General features: G+C 35.5%; 5 protein-coding genes across 8 annotated transcripts in view; 1 reads left to right on the top strand and 4 right to left on the bottom strand.

The window, feature by feature from the left end:
• LOC142226005 (putative ATP-dependent RNA helicase DDX43) overlaps nucleotides 1-19,616 on the bottom strand; it is a 247,474-nt gene extending 227,858 nt beyond the window's left edge. Inside the window, exons 1-2 of one of the 2 annotated variants that reach the window (XM_075295864.1) lie at nucleotides 19,514-19,616; nucleotides 19,327-19,457 (exon numbers count right to left, since the gene is read on the bottom strand). In XM_075295864.1, coding sequence (XP_075151979.1) covers nucleotides 19,327-19,342 — 16 coding nt within the window. In that variant the 5' untranslated portion in view covers nucleotides 19,343-19,457; nucleotides 19,514-19,616. Of the gene's footprint in view, nucleotides 1-19,326 lie in introns of both variants that reach the window. The other variant, XM_075295863.1, reaches the window with a different exon arrangement.
• Nucleotides 1-20,313, top strand: part of LOC142226008 (putative ATP-dependent RNA helicase DDX43) — a 505,423-nt gene that overhangs the window by 120,507 nt on the left and 364,603 nt on the right. The window lies entirely within an intron of this gene.
• Nucleotides 2,895-4,304, bottom strand: LOC142223700 (putative ATP-dependent RNA helicase DDX43). 2 transcript variants are annotated; one of them, XM_075293556.1, is made up of 3 exons: nucleotides 4,199-4,304; nucleotides 3,782-4,142; nucleotides 2,895-3,699 (listed from the first exon to the last, which is right to left on the bottom strand). In XM_075293556.1, exons 2-3 carry the CDS (start codon nucleotides 3,900-3,902, stop codon nucleotides 3,392-3,394), a joined length of 429 nt encoding a protein of 142 aa, XP_075149671.1. In that variant the 5' UTR covers nucleotides 3,903-4,142; nucleotides 4,199-4,304; the 3' UTR covers nucleotides 2,895-3,391. The 2 variants fall into 2 exon arrangements, with proteins under 2 accessions (XP_075149671.1, XP_075149670.1); XM_075293555.1 differs by having other exon boundaries at nucleotides 3,782-4,295.
• Nucleotides 6,922-7,761, bottom strand: LOC142223699 (uncharacterized). The gene is made up of 3 exons (XM_075293554.1): nucleotides 7,656-7,761; nucleotides 7,474-7,599; nucleotides 6,922-7,382 (listed from the first exon to the last, which is right to left on the bottom strand). Exons 2-3 carry the CDS (start codon nucleotides 7,520-7,522, stop codon nucleotides 7,231-7,233), a joined length of 201 nt encoding a protein of 66 aa, XP_075149669.1. The 5' UTR covers nucleotides 7,523-7,599; nucleotides 7,656-7,761; the 3' UTR covers nucleotides 6,922-7,230.
• Nucleotides 10,144-11,537, bottom strand: LOC142226009 (putative ATP-dependent RNA helicase DDX43). 2 transcript variants are annotated; one of them, XM_075295869.1, is made up of 3 exons: nucleotides 11,432-11,537; nucleotides 11,015-11,375; nucleotides 10,144-10,932 (listed from the first exon to the last, which is right to left on the bottom strand). In XM_075295869.1, exons 2-3 carry the CDS (start codon nucleotides 11,133-11,135, stop codon nucleotides 10,769-10,771), a joined length of 285 nt encoding a protein of 94 aa, XP_075151984.1. In that variant the 5' UTR covers nucleotides 11,136-11,375; nucleotides 11,432-11,537; the 3' UTR covers nucleotides 10,144-10,768. The 2 variants fall into 2 exon arrangements, with proteins under 2 accessions (XP_075151984.1, XP_075151983.1); XM_075295868.1 differs by lacking the exon at nucleotides 11,432-11,537 and having other exon boundaries at nucleotides 11,015-11,410.

The raw sequence follows: 20,313 nt of genomic DNA, 5'->3' as shown, positions 1-20,313 counted from the left end.
TAATCGCTATTGCAGATATTACATCTGGTGAAGAAAAAAATCTTATAGCAACTGTCTCACGTGCCTTGGCCATAGACGATATAACCCATGTCATCAATTTCCAATTGTGATTTCAATTATTTTTGTATTTGATTTTCAGCTTATTACAAAAATCATGAATCCAATTACCAAATTGTAGCCGTCGTGAAATTAATTTCAAATATTTTTGGATGAAGATATCTCAGAATCCATTTTTTTCACTACATAGATGAAGGTGGGTAAAAAAACAATATGATTTTAACTTATAAATTCAATTCATTTATTATTATTAAAATATTTTTAATTTTATTAAAATATATATTTGGTTTTAATCTGGAATGAAAAAACTCCAGATGTTTTTATTTGAGTTTTATTTAACCTTAACCATTTGTCAAAAAATTAGACAAAATCTTTAAGTCAACAAACTAATCAAAATGTAATTAATCAATCAATTTTTTAATCAAATTTAAAACACAGTAAATTAAATTTTTAATTGAATCAATTAAAAAATTAATTGAAATTTTCTCATGAAACCAATTAATTTTTTAATCAAGTATTTTTTTTATGTCCAATTAAAAAAGTATATAAATTAAATTAAAAAGGTAACATAAAGAAATTTTGTTTAGTTTTAATTCATAAACTCGAATGGAAGGAGATTCTCTTTACATTTGTTTATACAAATCTAAAACTTTCATTTTAAGGTCTGTACTATGTTCGGTTTTCCCGTTGAAATTTTCGTGGCTACTTCATTAAAATAGTTTAATTTGAAGAAGATAATTAAATTTAATTGATGCGCATTTTATTTTTTTATCGAGATTTCGTCAAGCTTTAGCAGAATTATGTTTGTTTTCATTTACAATTTTGATTATTTTAGAATTTCATTGTCTTCCATGGTAGAATCTATGTTCTGCCCCCCAGTGGAAAACTTGGAATCAGGGATATCTTCGTTCAAAAACACTGTTGGAACTCATGACATACATCAAAATGTAGGTAATGACCTCCACTTTGATATCCCATTAGCGAAATTTTGAACGAAGTCCGTTCCTGCCTTCCATGATAAAATTTATGTTCTGCCCAACCCAGTGGAAAACTTGGAATCAGAGATATCTTCGTTCAAAAACACTGTTGGAACACATGACATAAATCAAAATTTGGGTAATGACCTCCACTTTGATGTCCCATTAGCGAAATTGTGAGCGAAGACCGTTCTTGGCTTCCATGGTAGAATCTATGTTCTGCCCCCCAGTGGAAAACTTGGAATCAGGGATATCTTCGTTCAAAAACACTGTTGGAACTCATGACATACATCAAAATGTAGGTAATGACCTCCACTTTGATGTCCCATTAGCGAAATTTTGAACGAAGTCCGTTCCTGCCTTCCATGGTAAAATTTATGTTCTACCCGCCCAGTGGAAAATTTGGAATCAGAGATATCTTCGTTCAAGAACACTGTTGGAACACATGACATACATCAAAATGTGGGTAATGACCTCCACTTTGATGTCCCATTAGCGGAATTTTGAACGAAGTCCGTTCTTGGCTTCCATGGTAGAATCTATGTCCTGTCCCCAATGGAAAACTTGGAATCAGGGATATCTTCGTCCAAAAACACTGTTGGAACTCATGGCATACATCAAAATGTAGGTATTGACATCAACTTTGATGTCCCATTAGCGAAATTTTGAACGAAGTCCGTTCCTGCCTTCCATGATAAAATTTATGTTCTGCCCAACCCTGTGGAAAACTTGGAATCAGATATATCTTCGTTCAAAAACACTGTTAGAACACATGACATACATAAAAATGTGGGTAATGACCTCCACTTTGATGTCCCATTAGCGGAATTGTGAACGAAGACCGTTCCTGGCGTCCATGGTAGAATCTATGTTCTGACCCCAATGGAAAACTTGAAATCAGGGATATCTTCGTTCAAAAACACTGTTGGAACTCATGGCATACATCAAAATGTAGGTAATGACCTCCACTTTGATGTCCCATTAGCGGAATTTTGAACGATGTCCGTTCCTGGCTTCCATGGTAGAATCTATATTCTGCCCCCCCACCCCCCTCGAGGAAAACTTGGAATCAGGCATATCCTCGTTCAAAAACACTGTTGGAGCACATGGCGTACATCAAAATGTAGGTAATGACTTCCACTTTGATGTCCCATAACCAGAATTTTGAACGAAGATCCTTCCTAGCTTCCATGATAGAATCTATCTACTAACCCTTAGTGGAAAAAATGTAATCGCTATTGCAGATATTACATCTGGTGAAGAAAAAAATCTTATAGCAACTGTCTCACGTGCCCCGGCCATAGACGATATAACCCATGTCATCAATTTCCAATTGTGATTTCAATTATTTTTGTATTTGATTTTCAACTTATTACAAAAATCATGAATCCAATTACCAAATTGTAGCCGTCGTGAAATTAATTTCGAATATTTTTGGATGAAGATATCTCAGAATCCATTTTTTTTCACTACATATATGAAGGTGGGTAAAAAAACAATATGATTTTAACTTATAAATTCAATTCATTTGTTATTATTAAAATATTTTAAAAATTTTTAATTTTGTTAAAATATATATTTGGTTTTAATCTGGAATGAAAAAACTCCAGATGTTTTTATTTGAGTTTTATTTAACCTTAACCTTTTATCAAAAAATTGGAAGACAAAATCTTTAAGTCAACAAACTATTAAAAATGTAATTAATCAATCAATTTTTTAATCAAATTTAAAACAGTCAACTAAATTTTTAATTGAATCAATTAAAAAATTAATTGAAATTTTCTTATGAAATCAATTAATTTTGTAATCAAGTATTTTTTTATGTCCAATTAAAAAAGTATATAAATTAAATTAAAAAAGTAACATATAGAAATTTTGTTTAGTTTTAATTCATAAACTCGAATGGAATGAGATTCTCTTTACATTTGTTTATACAAATCTAAAACTTTCATTTTAAGGTCTGTACTATGTTCGGTTTTCCCGTTGAAATTTTCGTGGTTACTTCATTAAAATAGTTTAATTTGAAGAAGATAATTAAATTTAATTGATGCGCATTTTATTTTTTTATCGAGATTTCGTCAAGCTTTAGCAGAATTATGTTTGTTTTCATTTACAATTTTGATTATTTTAGAAAAAGTAATCGAGAAAATAAAATAATTTTCAACTCGAACATAGTACCCACCTTTAACAGCAAAAATGTTACTACATACATATTTTAATAAAAAATCACCTTTAACGTTACTAATGAATATGTAATAGATTTTTATGGAATCAATAAAAATGTTTGTGCTAATTCATAGGTCGTTTGGAAGATTTTCCATGTTATTTACTACCACTACGACCGCCATAACTAACGCCTACTCTACCACATTGCGTTCGATTAATTTTATGTGCTTCTTCAGCACAGCGTTCTTTGGTTTTAGCAAAAGGTTCAGCCATGGTCGGGAGTCAGATGGTATATCCTGACCAGCTTCTTCAGGTATAGGAATTAATTCCGATGCTATGCCCCAATCGGATCGAGTTCTATAACTAAATATAGCACTGTTACTGTATTCTTCGATATTTCGGAACTGGAAATTGATGACATGGGTTATATCTACTGTGACCAGGTCACATGAGGCGATATCAGTTGCTATAAGATTGTTTACTTCATCAGAGATAATATCTGCAATAGCGAAATAGAATTTTTCATTCTTTTCAACAATTTCGATTGTTTGCTCGACCAAATCCAATGATACATCACGCACCGGTATGGGATTGTTCAAATAACCGTCGGTAAAATGTCGGACTCCTAGCACTTGTCATTACAGGTTGTTTATCGGGCCGTATATCCAATGATATCTTCCGAATCTGAGGGTCAAAACCCATATCCAAAATACGATGAGCTTCATCTAAAAATGGATAAGTAATAGTGGCTGTGTCAATAACATTCGCTTGTACAATTTAAACGATCAGGAGTGCAGATAATAATTTCCATACTACCTCCAACACATCCAATTTGTTCACGGCGATTGCCTTCTCCATAAATCATATTCCTGAATGAATTCTGTTGTTCCCTTCTTTCTCAATTTGCATGCCAATTCACGTATTGGCGCCAAAACGCTATGGCTGTGGAATATTTTGATGTACAACATAGCGAACAATAAAAACACTAATATGTTTACCATTTCTGTTTGTGCTGTACCGTGAGATTTTCATTTTTAATAAAATAATAAATAAAATTATTTTATTATTCTAAATTTTGAACGACAACAAACCAATCCACCGGAGTTGCCACAACTTTCGAATTTCATTGTTACCAAGTTTTCTTCATGAATGCATTTTTATTAAAAATAATTGAACCTTCACATTAAGAAACATTCTCAATGTGATCTAAAGGTGTCAAAAATGGAAACCGGGATATCTTCGTCCAAAAACACTCTTGGAGCACATGGCGTACATCAAAATGTAGGTAATGACTTCCACTTTGATGTGCCGTAAGCAGAATTTTGGACGGAGTCCGTTTCTGACTTCTATGGTAGAATCTATGTTCTGCCCCCCAGTGGAAAACTTAGAATCAGGGATATCTTCGTTAAAAAACACTGTTGGAACACATGACATATATCACAATGTAGGTAATGACCTCCACTTTGATGTCCCATTAGCGGAATTTTGAACGAAGTCCGTTCCTGCCTTCCATGGTAGAATCTATGTTCTGCCCCCAGTGGAAAACTTGGAATCAGGGATATCTTCGTTCAAAAACACTGTTGGAACTCATGACATACATCAAAATGTAGGTAATGACCACCACTTTGATGTCCCATTAGCGAAATTTTGAACGAAGTCCGTTCCTGCCTTCCATGATAAAATTTATGTTCTGCCCAACCCTGTGGAAAACTTGGAATCAGATATATCTTCGTTCAAAAACACTGTTTGAACTCATGACATACATCAAAATGTAGGTAATGACCTCCACTTTGATGTACCATTAGCGAAATTTTGAACGAAGTCCGTTCCTGCCTTCCATGATAAAATTTATGTTCTGTCCCCAATGGAAAACTTGGAATCAGAGATATCTTCGTTCAAAAACACTGTTGGAACACATGACATACATAAAAATGTGGGTAATGACCTCCACTTTGATGTCCCATTAGCGAAATTTTGAACGAGGTCCGTTCCTGGCTTCCATGGTAAAATGTATGTTCTACCCGCCCAGTGGAAAACTTGGAATCAGAGATATCTTCGTTCAAAAACACTGTTGGAACACATGACATACATCAAAATGTGGGTAATGACCTCCACTTTGATGTCCCAATAGCGGAATTTTGAACGAAGTCCGTTCTTGGCTTCCATGGTAGAATCTATGTTCTGTCCCCAATGGAAAACTTGGAATCAGGAATATCTTCGTCCAAAAACACTGTTGGAACTCATGGCATACATCAAAATGTGGGTAATGACCTCCACTTTGATGTCCCATTAGCGGAATTTTGAACGAAGTCCGTTCTTGGCTTCCATGGTAGAATCTATATTCTGCCCCCCAGTGGAAAACTTGGAATCAGGGATATCCTCGTTCAAAAACACTGTTGGAACACATGGCGTACATCAAAATGTAGGTAATGACTTCCACTTTGATGTCCCATAACCAGAATTTTGAACGAAGATCCTTCCTACCTTCCATGATAGAATCTATCTACTAACCCTTAGTGGAAAAAATGTAATCGCTATTGCAGATATTACATCTGATGAAGAAAAAAATCTTATAGCAACTGCCTCACGTGCCCTGGCCATAGACGATATAACCCATGTCATCAATTTCCAATTGTGATTTCAATTATTTTTGTATTTGATTTTCAGCTTATTACAAAAATCATGAATCCAATTACCAAATTGTAGCCGTCGTGAAATTAATTTCAAATATTTTTGGATGAAGATATCTCAGAATCCATTTTTTTCACTACATAGATGAAGGTGGGTAAAAAACAATATGATTTTAACTTATAAATTCAATTCATTTATTATTATTAAAATATTTTAAATATTTTTAATTTTATTAAAATATATATTTGGTTTTAATCTGGAATGAAAAAACTCCAGATGTTTTTATTTGAGTTTTATTTAACCTTAACCTTTTGTCAAAAAATTGGAAGACAAAATCTTTAAGTCAACAAACTATTAAAAATGTAATTAATCAATCAATTTTTTAATCAAATTTAAAACACAGTCAATTAAATTTTTAATTGAATCAATTAAAAAATTATTAAATTTTCTTATGAAATCAATTAATTTTTTAATCAAGTATTTTTTTATGTCCAATTAAAAAAGTATATAAATTAAATTAAAAAAGTAACATAAAGAAATTTTGTTTAGTTTTAATTCATAAACTCGAATGGAAGGAGATTCTCTTTACATTTGTTTATACAAATCTAAAACTTTCATTTTAAGGTCTGTACTATGTTCGGTTTTCCCGTTGAAATTTTCGTGGTTACTTCATTAAAATAGTTTAATTTGAAGAAGATAATTAAATTTAATTGATGCGCATTTTATTTTTTTATCGAGATTTCGTCAAGCTTTAGCAGAATTATGTTTGTTTTCATTTACAATTTTGATTATTTTAGAAAAAGTAATCGAGAAAATAAAATGATTTTCAACTCGAACATAGTACCCACCTTTAACAGCAAAAATGTTACTACATACATATTTTAATAAAAAATCACCTTTAACGTTACTAATGAATATGTAATAGATTTTTATGGAATCAATAAAAATGTTTGTGCTAATTCATAGGTCGTTTGAAAGATTTTCCATGTTATTTACTACCACTACGACCGCCATAACTAACGCCTACTCTACCACATTGCGTTCGATTATGTGCTTCTTCAGCACAGCGTTCTTTGGTTTTAGCAAAAGGTTCAGCCATGGTCGGGAGTCAGATGGTATATCCTGACCAGCTTCTTCAGGTATAGGAATTAATTCCGATGCTATGCCCCAATCGGATCGAGTTCTATAACTAAATATAGCACTGTTACTGTATTCTTCGATATTTCGGAACTGGAAATTGATGACATGGGTTATATCTTCTATGACCAGGTCACATGAGGCGATATCAGTTGCTATAAGATTGTTTACTTCACCAGAGATAATATCTGCAATAGCGAAATAGAATTTTTCATTCTTTTCAACAATTTCGATTGTTTGCTCGACCAAATCCAATGATACATCACGCACCGGTATGGGATTGTTCAAATAACCGTCGGTAAAATGTCGGACTCCTAGCACTTGTCATTACGGGTTGTTTATCGGGCCGTATATCCAATGATATCTTCCGAATCTGAGGGTCAAAACCCATATCCAAAATACGATGAGCTTCATCTAAAAATGGATAAGTAATAGTGGCTGTGTCAATAACATTCGCTTGTACAATTTAAACGATCAGGAGTGCAGATAATAATTTCCATACTACCTCCAACACATCCAATTTGTTCACGGCGATTGCCTTCTCCATAAATCATATTCCTGAATGAATTCTGTTGTTCCCTTCTTTCTCAATTTGCATGCCAATTCACGTATTGGCGCCAAAACGCTATGGCTGTGGAATATTTTGATGTACAACATAGCGAACAATAAAAACACTAATATGTTTACCATTTCTGTTTGTGCTGTACCGTGAGATCTTCATTTTTAATAAAATAATAAATAAAATTATTTTATTATTCTCAATTTTGCACGACAACAAACCAATCCACCGGAGTTGCCACAACTTTCGAATTTCATTGTTACCATGTTTTCTTCATGAATGCATTTTTATTGAAAATAATTGAACCTTCACATTAAGAAACATTCTCAATGTTATCTCAAGGTGTCAAAAATGGAAACCGGGATATCTTCGTCCAAAAACACTCTTGGAGCACATGGCGTACATCAAAATGTAGGTAATGACTTCCACTTTGATGTGCCGTAAGCAGAATTTTGGACGGAGTCCGTTTCTGACTTCTATGGTAGAATCTATGTTCTGCCCCCCCAGTGGAAAACTTAGAATCAGGGATATCTTCGTTAAAAAACACTGTTGGAACACATGACATACATCAAAATGTAGGTAATGACCTCCACTTTGATGTCCCATTAGCGAAATTTTGAACGAAGTCCGTTCTTGGCTTCCATGGTAGAATCTATGTTCTGTCCCCAATGGAAAACTTGGAATCAGGGATATCTTCGTCCAAAAACACTGTTGGAACTCATGGCATACATCAAAATGTAGGTAATGACCTCCACTTTGATGCCCCATTAGCGGAATTTTGAAAGAAGTCCGTTCTTGGCTTCCATGGTAGAATCTATGTTCTGTCCCCAATGGAAAACTTGGAATCAGAGATATCTTCGTTCAAAAACACTGTTAGAACACATAACATACATCAAAATGTGGGTAATGACCTCCACTTTGATGTCCCATTAGCGGAATTGTGAACGAAGTCTGTTCCTGGCTTCCATGGTAGAATCTATGTTTTGCCCAACCCAGTGGAAAACTTGGAATCAGGGATATCTTCGTTCAAAAACACTGTTGGAACTCATGACATACATCAAAATGTGGGTAATGACCTCCACTTTGATGCCCCATTAGCGGAATTTTGAACGAAGTCCGTTCTTGGCTTCCATGGTAGAATCTATGTTCTGTCCCCAATGGAAAACTTGGAATCAGAGATATCTTCGTTCAAAAACACTGTTAGAACACATAACATACATCAAAATGTGGGTAATGACCTCCACTTTGATGTCCCATTAGCGGAATTGTGAACGAAGTCTGTTCCTGGCTTCCATGGTAGAATCTATGTTTTGCCCAACCCAGTGGAAAACTTGGAATCAGGGATATCTTCGTTCAAAAACACTGTTGGAACTCATGACATACATCAAACTGTGGGTAATGGCCTCCACTTTGATGCCCCATTAGCGGAATTTTGAACGAAGTCCGTTCTTGGCTTCCATGGTAGAATCTATGTTTTGCCCCCCCAGTGGAAAACTTGGAATCAGGGATATCTTCGTTCAAAAACACTGTTGGAACTCATGACATACATCAAAATGTGGGTAATGACCTCCACTTTGATGTCCCATTAGCGGAATTTTGAACGAAGTCCGTTCTTGGCTTCCATGGTAGAATATATGTTCTGTCCCCAATGGAAAACTTGGAATCAGGGATATCTTCGTCCAAAAACACTGTTGGAACTCATGGCATACATCAAAATGTAGGTATTGACCTCCACTTTGATGTCCCATTAGCGGAATTTTGAACGATGTCCGTTCCTGGCTTCCATGGTAGAATCTATATTCTGCCCCCCCAGTGGAAAACTTGGAATCAGGGATATCCTCGTTCAAAAACACTGTTGGAGCACATGGCGTACATCAAAATGTAGGTAATGACTTCCACTTTGATGTCCCATAACCAGAATTTTGAACGAAGATCCTTCCTAGCTTCCATGATAGAATCTATCTATTAACCCTTAGTGGAAAAAATGTAATCGCTATTGCAGATATTACATCTGGTGAAGAAAAAAATCTTATAGCAACTGTCTCACGTGCCCTGGCCATAGACGATATAACCCATGTCATCAATTTCCAATTGTGATTTCAATTATTTTTGTATTTGATTTTCAACTTATTACAAAAATCATGAATCCAATTACCAAATTGTAGCCGTCGTGAAATTAATTTCAAATATTTTTGGATGAAGATATCTCAGAATCCAGTTTTTTCACTACATAGATGAAGGTGGGTAAAAAAACAATATGATTTTAACTTATAAATTCAATTCATTTATTATTATTAAAATATTTAAAAAATTTTTAATTTTGTTAAAATATATATTTGGTTTTAATCTGGAATGAAAAAACTCCAGATGTTTTTATTTGAGTTTTATTTAACCTTAACCTTTTGTCAAAAAATTGGAAGACAAAATCTTTAAGTCAACAAACTATTAAAAATGTAATTAATCAATCAATTTTTTAATCAAATTTAAAACAGTCAACTAAATTTTTAATTGAATCAATTAAAAAATTAATTGAAATTTTCTTATGAAATCAATTAATTTTTTAATCAAGTATTTTTTATGTCCAATTAAAAAAGTATATAAATTAAATTAAAAAAGTAACATATAGAAATTTTGTTTAGTTTTAATTCATAAACTCGAATGGAATGAGATTCTCTTTACATTTGTTTATACAAATCTAAAACTTTCATTTTAAGGTCTGTACTATGTTCGGTTTTCCCGTTGAAATTTTCGTGGTTACTTCATTAAAATAGTTTAATTTGAAGAAGATAATTAAATTTAATTGATGCGCATTTTATTTTTTATCGAGATTTCGTAAAGCTTTAGCAGAATTATGTTTGTTTTCATTTACAATTTTGATTATTTTAGAAAAAGTAATCGAGAAAATAAAATAATTTTCAACTCGAACATAGTACCCACCTTTAACAGCAAAAATGTTACTACATACATATTTTAATAAAAAATCACCTTTAACGTTACTAATGAATATGTAATAGATTTTTATGGAATCAATAAAAATGTTTGTGCTAATTCATGTCGTTTGGAAGATTTTCCATGTTATTTACTACAACTACGACCGCCATAACTAACGCCTACTCTACCACATTGCGTTCGATTAATTTTATGTGCTTCTTCAGCACAGCGTTCTTTGGTTTTAGCAAAAGGTTCAGCCATGGTCGGGAGTCAGATGGTATATCCTGAATAGCTTCTCCAGGTCTAGGAATTAATTACGATCGGATCGAGTTCTATAACTAAATATAGCACTGTTACTGTATTCTTCGATATTTCGGAACTGGAAATTGATGACATGGGTTATATCTACTGTGACCAGGTCACATGAGGCGATATCAGTTGCTATAAGATTGTTTACTTCACCAGAGATAATATCTGCAATAGCGAAATAGAATTTTTCTTTCTTTTCAACAATTTCGATTGTTTGCTCGACCAAATCCAATGATACATCACGCACCGGTATGGGATTGTTCAAATAACCGTCGGTAAAATGTCGGACTCCTAGCACTTGTCATTACAGGTTGTTTATCGGGCCGTATATCCAATGATATCTTCCGAATCTGAGGGTCAAAACCCATATCCAAAATACGATGAGCTTCATCTAAAAATGGATAAGTAATAGTGGCTGTGTCAATAACATTCGCTTGTACAATTTAAACGATCAGGAGTGCAGATAATAATTTCCATACTACCTCCAACACATCCAATTTGTTCACGGCGATTGCCTTCTCCATAAATCATATTCCTGAATGAATTCTGTTGTTCCCTTCTTTCTCAATTTGCATGCCAATTCACGTATTGGCGCCAAAACGCTATGGCTGTGGAATATTTTGATGTACAACATAGCGAACAATAAAAACACTAATATGTTTACCATTTCTGTTTGTGCTGTACCGTGAGATCTTCATTTTTAATAAAATAATAAATAAAATAATTTTATTATTCTAAATTTTGAACGACAACAAACCAATCCACCGGAGTTGCCACAACTTTCGAATTTCATTGTTACCACGTTTTCTTCGTGAATGCATTTTTATTGAAAATAATTGAACCTTCACATTAAGAAACATTCTCAATGTGATCTAAAGGTGTCAAAAATGGAAACCGGGATATCTTCGTCCAAAAACACTCTTGGAGCACATGGCGTACATCAAAATGTAGGTAATGACTTCCACTTTGATGTGCCGTAAGCAGAATTTTGAACGGAGTCCGTTTCTGACTTCTATGGTAGAATCTATGTTCTGCCCCCCAGTGGAAAACTTAGAATCAGGGATATCTTCGTTAAAAAACACTGTTGGAACACATGACATACATCAAAATGTAGGTAATGACCTCCACTTTGATGTCCCATTAGCGGAATTTTGAACGAAGTCCGTTCCTGCCTTCCATGGTAGAATCTATGTTCTGCCCCCCCAGTGGAAAACTTGGAATCAGGGATATCTTCGTTCAAAAACACTGTTGGAACTCATGACATACATCAAAATGTAGGTAATGACCACCACTTTGATGTCCCATTAGCGAAATTTTGAACGAAGTCCGTTCCTGCCTTCCATGATAAAATTTATGTTCTGCCCAACCCTGTGGAAAACTTGGAATCAGATATATCTTCGTTCAAAAACACTGTTAGAACACATGACATACATCAAAATGTGGGTAATGACCTCCACTTTGATGTCCCATTAGCGGAATTGTGAACGAAGTCCGTTCCTGGCTTCCATGGTAGAATCTATGTTCTGCCCCCCAGTGGAAAACTTGGAATCAGGGATATCTTCGTTCAAAAACACTGTTGGAACTCATGACATACATCAAAATGTAGGTAATGACCTCCACTTTGATGTCCCATTAGCGAAATTTTGAACGAAGTCCGTTCCTGGCTTCCATGGTAAAATTTATGTTCTACCCGCCCAGTGGAAAACTTGGAATCAGAGATATCTTCGTTCAAAAACACTGTTAGAACACATGACATACATCAAAATGTGGGTAATGACCTCCACTTTGATGTCCCATTAGCGGAATTGTGAACGAAGTCCGTTCCTGGCTTCCATGGTAGAATCTATGTTCTGCCCCCCAGTGGAAAACTTGGAATCAGGGATATCTTCGTTCAAAAACACTGTTGGAACTCATGACATACATCAAAATGTGGGTAATGACCTCCACTTTGATGCCCCATTAGCGGAATTTTGAACGAAGTCCGTTCTTGGCTTCCATGGTAGAATCTATGTTCTGTCCCCAATGGAAAACTTGGAATCAGAGATATCTTCGTTCAAAAACACTGTTAGAACACATAACATACATCAAAATGTGGGTAATGACCTCCACTTTGATGTCCCATTAGCGGAATTGTGAACGAAGTCCGTTCCTGGCTTCCATGGTAGAATCTATGTTTTGCCCCCCCCAGTGGAAAACTTGGAATCAGGGATATCTTCGTTCAAAAACACTGTTGGAACTCATGACATACATCAAACTGTGGGTAATGACCTCCACTTTGATGCCCCATTAGCGGAATTTTGAACGAAGTCCGTTCTTGGCTTCCATGGTAGAATCTATGTTCTGTCCCCAATGGAAAACTTGGAATCAGGGATATCTTCGTCCAAAAACACTGTTGGAACTCATGGCATACATCACAATGTAGGTATTGACCTCCACTTTGATGTCCCATTAGCGGAATTTTGAACGATGTCCGTTCCTGGCTTCCATGGTAGAATCTATGTTTTGCCCCCCCAGTGGAAAACTTGGAATCAGGGATATCTTCGTTCAAAAACACTGTTGGAACTCATGACATACATCAAAATGTGGGTAATGACCTCCACTTTGATGCCCCATTAGCGGAATTTTGAACGAAGTCCGTTCTTGGCTTCCATGGTAGAATCTATGTTCTGTCCCCAATGGAAAACTTGGAATCAGAGATATCTTCGTTCAAAAACACTGTTAGAACACATAACATACATCAAAATGTGGGTAATGACCTCCACTTTGATGTCCCATTAGCGGAATTGTGAACGAAGTCTGTTCCTGGCTTCCATGGTAGAATCTATGTTTTGCCCAACCCAGTGGAAAACTTGGAATCAGGGATATCTTCGTTCAAAAACACTGTTGGAACTCATGACATACATCAAACTGTGGGTAATGGCCTCCACTTTGATGCCCCATTAGCGGAATTTTGAACGAAGTCCGTTCTTGGCTTCCATGGTAGAATCTATGTTTTGCCCCCCCCCCCCCCCAGTGGAAAACTTGGAATCAGGGATATCTTCGTTCAAAAACACTGTTGGAACTCATGACATACATCAAAATGTGGGTAATGACCTCCACTTTGATGTCCCATTAGCGGAATTTTGAACGAAGTCCGTTCTTGGCTTCCATGGTAGAATATATGTTCTGTCCCCAATGGAAAACTTGGAATCAGGGATATCTTCGTCCAAAAACACTGTTGGAACTCATGGCATACATCAAAATGTAGGTATTGACCTCCACTTTGATGTCCCATTAGCGGAATTTTGAACGATGTCCGTTCCTGGCTTCCATGGTAGAATCTATATTCTGCCCCCCCCAGTGGAAAACTTGGAATCAGGGATATCCTCGTTCAAAAACACTGTTGGAGCACATGGCGTACATCAAAATGTAGGTAATGACTTCCACTTTGATGTGCCGTAAGCAGAATTTTGAACGGAATCTGTTTCTGACTTCTATGGTAGAATCTATGTTCTGCCCCCCAGTGGAAAACTTAGAATCAGGGATATCTTCGTTAAAAAACACTGTTGGAACACATGACATACATCACAATGTAGGTAATGACCTCCACTTTGATGTCCCATTAGCGGAATTTTGAACGAAGTCCGTTCCTGCCTTCCATGGTAGAATCTATGTTCTGCCCCCCAGTGGAAAACTTGGAATCAGGGATATCTTCGTTCAAAAAAACTGTTGGAACTCATGACATACAGCAAAATGTAGGTAATGACCACCACTTTGATGTCCCATTAGCGAAATTTTGAACGAAGTCCGTTCCTGCCTTCCATGATAAAATTTATGTTCTGCCCAACCCTGTGGAAAACGTGGAATCAGATATATCTTCGTTCAAAAACACTGTTGGAACTCATGACATACATCAAAATGTAGGTAATTTCCTCCACTTTGATGTCCCATTAGCGAAATTTTGAACGAGGTCCGTTCCTGGCTTCCATGGTAAAATGTATGTTCTACCCGCCCAGTGGAAAACTTGGAATCAGAGATATCTTCGTTCAAAAACACTGCTGGAACACATGACATACATCAAAATGTGGGTAATGACCTCCACTTTGATGTCCCAATAGCGGAATTTTGAACGAAGTCCGTTCTTGGCTTCCATGGTAGAATCTATGTTCTGTCCCCAATGGAAAACTTGGAATCAGGGATATCTTCGTCCAAAAACACTGTTGGAACTCATGGCATGCATCAAAATGTGGGTAATGACCTCCACTTTGATGTCCCATTAGCGGAATTTTGAACGAAGCCCGTTCTTGGCTTCCATGGTAGAATCTATATTCTGCCCCCCCAGTGGAAAACTTGGAATCAGGGATATCCTCGTTCAAAAACACTGTTGGAGCACATGGCGTACATCAAAATGTAGGTAATGATTTCCACTTTGATGTCCCATAACCAGAATTTTGAACGAAGATCCTTCCTAGCTTCCATGATAGAATCTATCTACTAACCCTTAGTGGAAAAAATGTAATCGCTATTGCAGATATTACATCTGGTGAAGAAAAAAATCTTATAGCAACTGTCTCACGGCCCTGGCCATAGACGATATAACCCATGTCATCAATTTCCAATTGTGATTTCAATTATTTTTGTATTTGATTTTCAGCTTATTACAAAAATCATGAATCCAATTACCAAATTGTAGCCGTCGTGAAATTAATTTCAAATAAAAGTAACGTAAAGAAATTTTGTTTAGTTTTAAAGAAAAAGTAATCGAGAAAATAAAATGATTTTCAACTCGAACATAGTACCCACCTTTAACAGCAAAAATGTTACTACATACATATTTTAATAAAAAATCACCTTTAACGTTACTAATGAATATGTAATAGATTTTTATGGAATCAATAAAAATGTTTCTGCTAATTCATAGGTCGTTTGGAAGATTTTCCATGTTATTTACTACCACTACGACCGCCATAACTAATGCCTACTCTACCACATTGCGTTCGATTAATTTTATGTGCTTCTTCAGCACAGAGTTCTTTGGTTTTAGCAAAAGGTTCAGCCATGGTCGGGAGTCAGATGGTATATCCTGACCAGCTTCTTCAGGTATAGGAATTAATTCCGATGCTATGCCCCAATCGGATCGAGTTCTATAACTAAATATAGCACTGTTACTGTATTCTTCGATATTTCGGAACTGGAAATTGATGACATGGGTTATATCTTCTATGACCAGGTCACATGAGGCGATATCAGTTGCTATAAGATTGTTTACTTCACCAGAGATAATATCTGCAATAGCGAAATAGAATTTTTCATTCTCTTCAACAATTTCGATTGTTTGCTCGACCAAATCCAATGATACATCACGCACCGGTATGGGATTGTTCAAATAACAGTCGGTAAAATGTCGGACTCCTAGCACTTGTCATTACGGGTTGTTTATCGGACCGTATATCCAATGATATCTTCCGAATCTGAGGGTCAAAACCCATATCCAAAATACGATGAGCTTCATCTAAAAATGGATAAGTAATAGTGGCTGTGTCAATAACATTCGCTTGTACAATTTAAACGATCAGGAGTGCAGATAATAATTTCCATACTACCTCCAACACATCCAATTTGTTCACGGCGATTGCCTTCTCCATAAATCATATTCCTGAATGAATTCTGTTGTTCCCTTCTTTCTCAATTTGCATGCCAATTCACGTTTTGGCGCCAAAACGCTATGGCTGTGGAATATTTTGATGTACAACATAGCGAACAATAAAAACACTAATATGTTTACCATTTCTGTTTGTGCTGTACCGTGAGATCTTCATTCTGAGATCTCAAGGTGTCAAAAATTGGAACCGGGATATCTTCGTCCAAAAACACTCTTGGAGCACATGACGTACATCAAAATGTAGGTAATGACTTCCACTTTGATGTGCCGTAAGCAGAATTTTGAACGAAGTCCGTTCCTGCCTTCCATGGTAGAATCTATGTTCTGCGCCCAGTGGAAAACTTGGAATCAGGGATATCTTCGTTCAAAAACACTGTTGGAACTCATGACATACATCAAAATGTAGGTAATGGCCTCCACTTTGATGTCCCATTAGCGAAATTTTGAACGAAGTCCGTTCCTGCCTTCCATGGTAGAATCTTTGTTCATCGCCCAGTGGAAAACTTGGAATCAGGGATATCTTCGTTCAAAAACACTGTTGGAACTCATGACATACATCAAAATGTAGGTAATGACCTCCACTTTGATGTCCCATTAGCGAAATTTTGAACGAAGTCCGTTCCTGCCTTCCATGATAAAATTTATGTTCTGCCCAACCCAGTGGAAAACTTGGAATCAGAGATATCTTCGTTCAAAAACACTGTTGGAACACATGACATACATCAAAATGTGGGTATTGACCTCCACTTTGATGTCCCATTAGCGGAATTTTGAACGATGTCCGTTCCTGGCTTCCATGGCAGAATCTATATTCTGCCCCCCAGTGGAAAACTTGGAATCAGGGATATCCTCGTTCAAAAACGCTGTTGGAGCACATGGCGTACATCAAAATGTGGGTATTGACCTCCACTTTGATGTCCCATTAGCGGAATTTTGAACGATGTCCGTTCCTGGCTTCCATGGCAGAATCTATATTCTGCCCCCCCCCCCCCAGTGGAAAACTTGGAATCAGGGATATCCTCGTTCAAAAACGCTGTTGGAGCACATGGCGTACACCAAAATGTAGGTAATGACTTCCACTTTGATGTCCCATAACCAGAATTTTGAACGAAGATCCTTCCTAGCTTCCATGATAGAATCTATCTACTAACCCTTAGTGGAAAAAATGTAATCGCTATTGCAGATATTACATCTGGTGAAGAAAAAAATCTTATAGCAACTGTCTCACGTGCCCTGGCCATAGACGATATAACCCATGTCATCAATTTCCAATTGTGATTTCAATTATTTTTGTATTTGATTTTCAGCTTATTACAAAAATCATGAATCCAATTACCAAATTGTAGCCGTCGTGAAATTAATTTCAAATATTTTTGAAGATATCTCAGAATCCATTTTTTGCACTACATAGATGAAGGTGGGTAAAAAAACAATATGATTTTAACTTATAAATTCAATTCATTTATTATTATTAAAATATATTACATATTTTTAATTTTATTAAAATATATATTTGGTTTTAATCTGGAATGAAAACACTCCAGATGTTTTTATTTGAGTTTTATTTAACCTTAACCTTTTGTCAAAAAATTGGAAGACAAAATCTTTAAGTCAACAAACTATTAAAAATGTAATTAATCAATCAATTTTTTAATCAAATTTAAAACACAGTCAATTAAATTTTTAATTGAATCAATTAAAAAATTAATTGAAATTTTCTTATGAAATCAATTAATTTTTTAATCAAGTATTTTTTTTATGTCCAATTAGAAAAGTATATAAATTAAATTAAAAAAGTAACATAAAGAAATTTTGTTTAGTTTTAATTCATAAACTCGAATGGAAGGAGATTCTCTTTACATTTGTTTATACAAATCTAAAACTTTCATTTTAAGTTCTGTACTATGTTCGGTTTTCCCGTTGAAATTTTCGTGGTTACTTCATTAAAATAGTTTAATTTGAAGAAGATAATTAAATTTAATTGATGCGCATTTTATTTTTTATCGAGATTTCGTCAAGCTTTAGCAGAATTATGTTTGTTTTCATTTACAATTTTGATTATTTTAGAAAAAGTAATCCAGAAAATAAAATGATTTTCAACTCGAACATAGTACCCACCTTTAACAGCAAAAATGTTACTACATACATATTTTAATAAAAAATCACCTTTAACGTTACTAATGAATATGTAATAGATTTTTATGGAATCAATAAAAATGTTTGTGCTAATTCATAGGTCGTTTGGAAGATTTTCCATGTTATTTACTACCACTACGACCGCCATAACTAACGCCTACTCTACCACATTGCGTTCGATTAATTTTATGTGCTTCTTCAGCACAGCGTTCTTTGGTTTTAGCAAAAGGTTCAGCCATGGTCGGGAGTCAGATGGTACATCCTGACCAGCTTCTTCAGGTATAGGAATTAATTCCGATGCTATGCCCCAATCGGATCGAGTTCTATAACTAAATATAGCACTGTTACTGTATTCTTCGATATTTCGGAACTGGAAATTGATGACATGGGTTACATCTTCTATGACCAGGTCACATGAGGCGATATCAGTTGCTATAAGATTGTTTACTTCACCAGAGATAATATCTGCAATAGCGAAATAGAATTTTTCATTCTCTTCAACAATTTCGATTGTTTGCTCGACCAAATCCAATGATACATCACGCACCGGTATGGGATTGTTCAAATAACCGTCGGTAAAATGTCGGACTCCTAGCACTTGTCATCACGGGCTGTTTATCGGGCCGTATATCCAATGATATCTTCCGAATCTGAGGGTCAAAACCCATATCCAAAATACGATGAGCTTCATCTAAAAATGGATAAGTAATAGTGGCTGTGTCAATAACATTCGCTTGTACAATTTAAACGATCAGGAGTGCAGATAATAATTTCCATACTACCTCCACTCCAACACATCCAATTTGTTCACGGCGATTGCCTTCTCCATAAATCATATTCCTGAATGAATTCTGTTGTTCCCTTCTTTCTCAATTTGCATGCCAATTCACGTTTTGGCGCCAAAACGCTATGGCTGTGGAATATTTTGATGTACAACATAGCGAACAATAAAAACACTAATATGTTTACCATTTCTGTTTGTGCTGTACCGTGAGATCTTCATTTTTAATAAAATAATAAATAAAATTATTTTATTATTCTAAATTTTGCACGACAACAAACCAATCCACCGGAGTTGCCACAACTTTCGAATTTCATTGTTACCATGTTTTCTTCATGAATGCATTTTTATTGAAAATAATTGAACCTTCACATTAAGAAACATTCTCAATGTGATCTCAAGGTGTCAAAAATGGAAACCGGGATATCTTCGTTCAAAAACACTGTTGGAACTCATGACATACATCAAAATGTAGGTAATGACCTCCACTTTGATGTCCCATTAGCCAAATTTTGAACGAAGTCTGTTCCTGCCTTCCATGATAAAATTTATGTTCTGCCCAACCCAGTGGAAAACTTGGAATCAGAGATATCTTCGTTCAAAAACACTGTTGGAACTCATGACATACATCAAAATGTAGGTAATGACCTCCACTTTGATGTCCCATTAGCGAAATTTTGAACGAAGTCCGTTCCTGGCTTCCATGGTAATATTTATGTTCTACCCGCCCAGTGGAAAACTTGGAATCAGGGATATCTTCGTTCAAAAACACTGTTGGAACACATGACATACATCAAAATGTGGGTAATGACCTCCACTTTGATGTCCCATTAGCGGAATTTTGAACGAAGTCCGTTCCTGCCTTCCATGGTAGAATCTATGTTCTGCCCCCAGTGGAAAACTTGGAATCAGGGATATCCTCGTTCAAAAACACTGTTGGAACACATGACATACATCAAAATGTAGGTATTGACCTCCACTTTGATGT

Source organism: Haematobia irritans, chromosome 2 (genome assembly GCF_050003625.1).
Source record: "Haematobia irritans isolate KBUSLIRL chromosome 2, ASM5000362v1, whole genome shotgun sequence".
Classification (NCBI taxonomy): domain Eukaryota; kingdom Metazoa; phylum Arthropoda; class Insecta; order Diptera; family Muscidae; genus Haematobia; species Haematobia irritans.
Note: the sequence above shows the minus strand (reverse complement) of the source record. Positions and strands in the feature narration are given on the sequence as shown.

Excerpts from the sequence above, each read along its gene's own strand:
- LOC142223699 (XM_075293554.1), bottom strand. The coding sequence starts at position 7,522 with ATGATTTATGGAGAAGGCAATCGCCGTGAACAAATTGGATGTGTTGGA. Across the intron at positions 7,383-7,473 it reads ACAAATTGGATGTGTTGGAG|ATGAAGCTCATCGTATTTTG; the intron begins GTAGTATGGAAA and ends ATCCATTTTTAG.
- LOC142223700 (XM_075293556.1), bottom strand. The coding sequence starts at position 3,902 with ATGGGTTTTGACCCTCAGATTCGGAAGATATCATTGGATATACGGCCC. Across the intron at positions 3,700-3,781 it reads ATTTGAACAATCCCATACCG|ATATTATCTCTGATGAAGTA; the intron begins GTGCGTGATGTA and ends TCGCTATTGCAG.
- LOC142226009 (XM_075295869.1), bottom strand. The coding sequence starts at position 11,135 with ATGGGTTTTGACCCTCAGATTCGGAAGATATCATTGGATATACGGCCC. Across the intron at positions 10,933-11,014 it reads ATTTGAACAATCCCATACCG|ATATTATCTCTGGTGAAGTA; the intron begins GTGCGTGATGTA and ends TCGCTATTGCAG.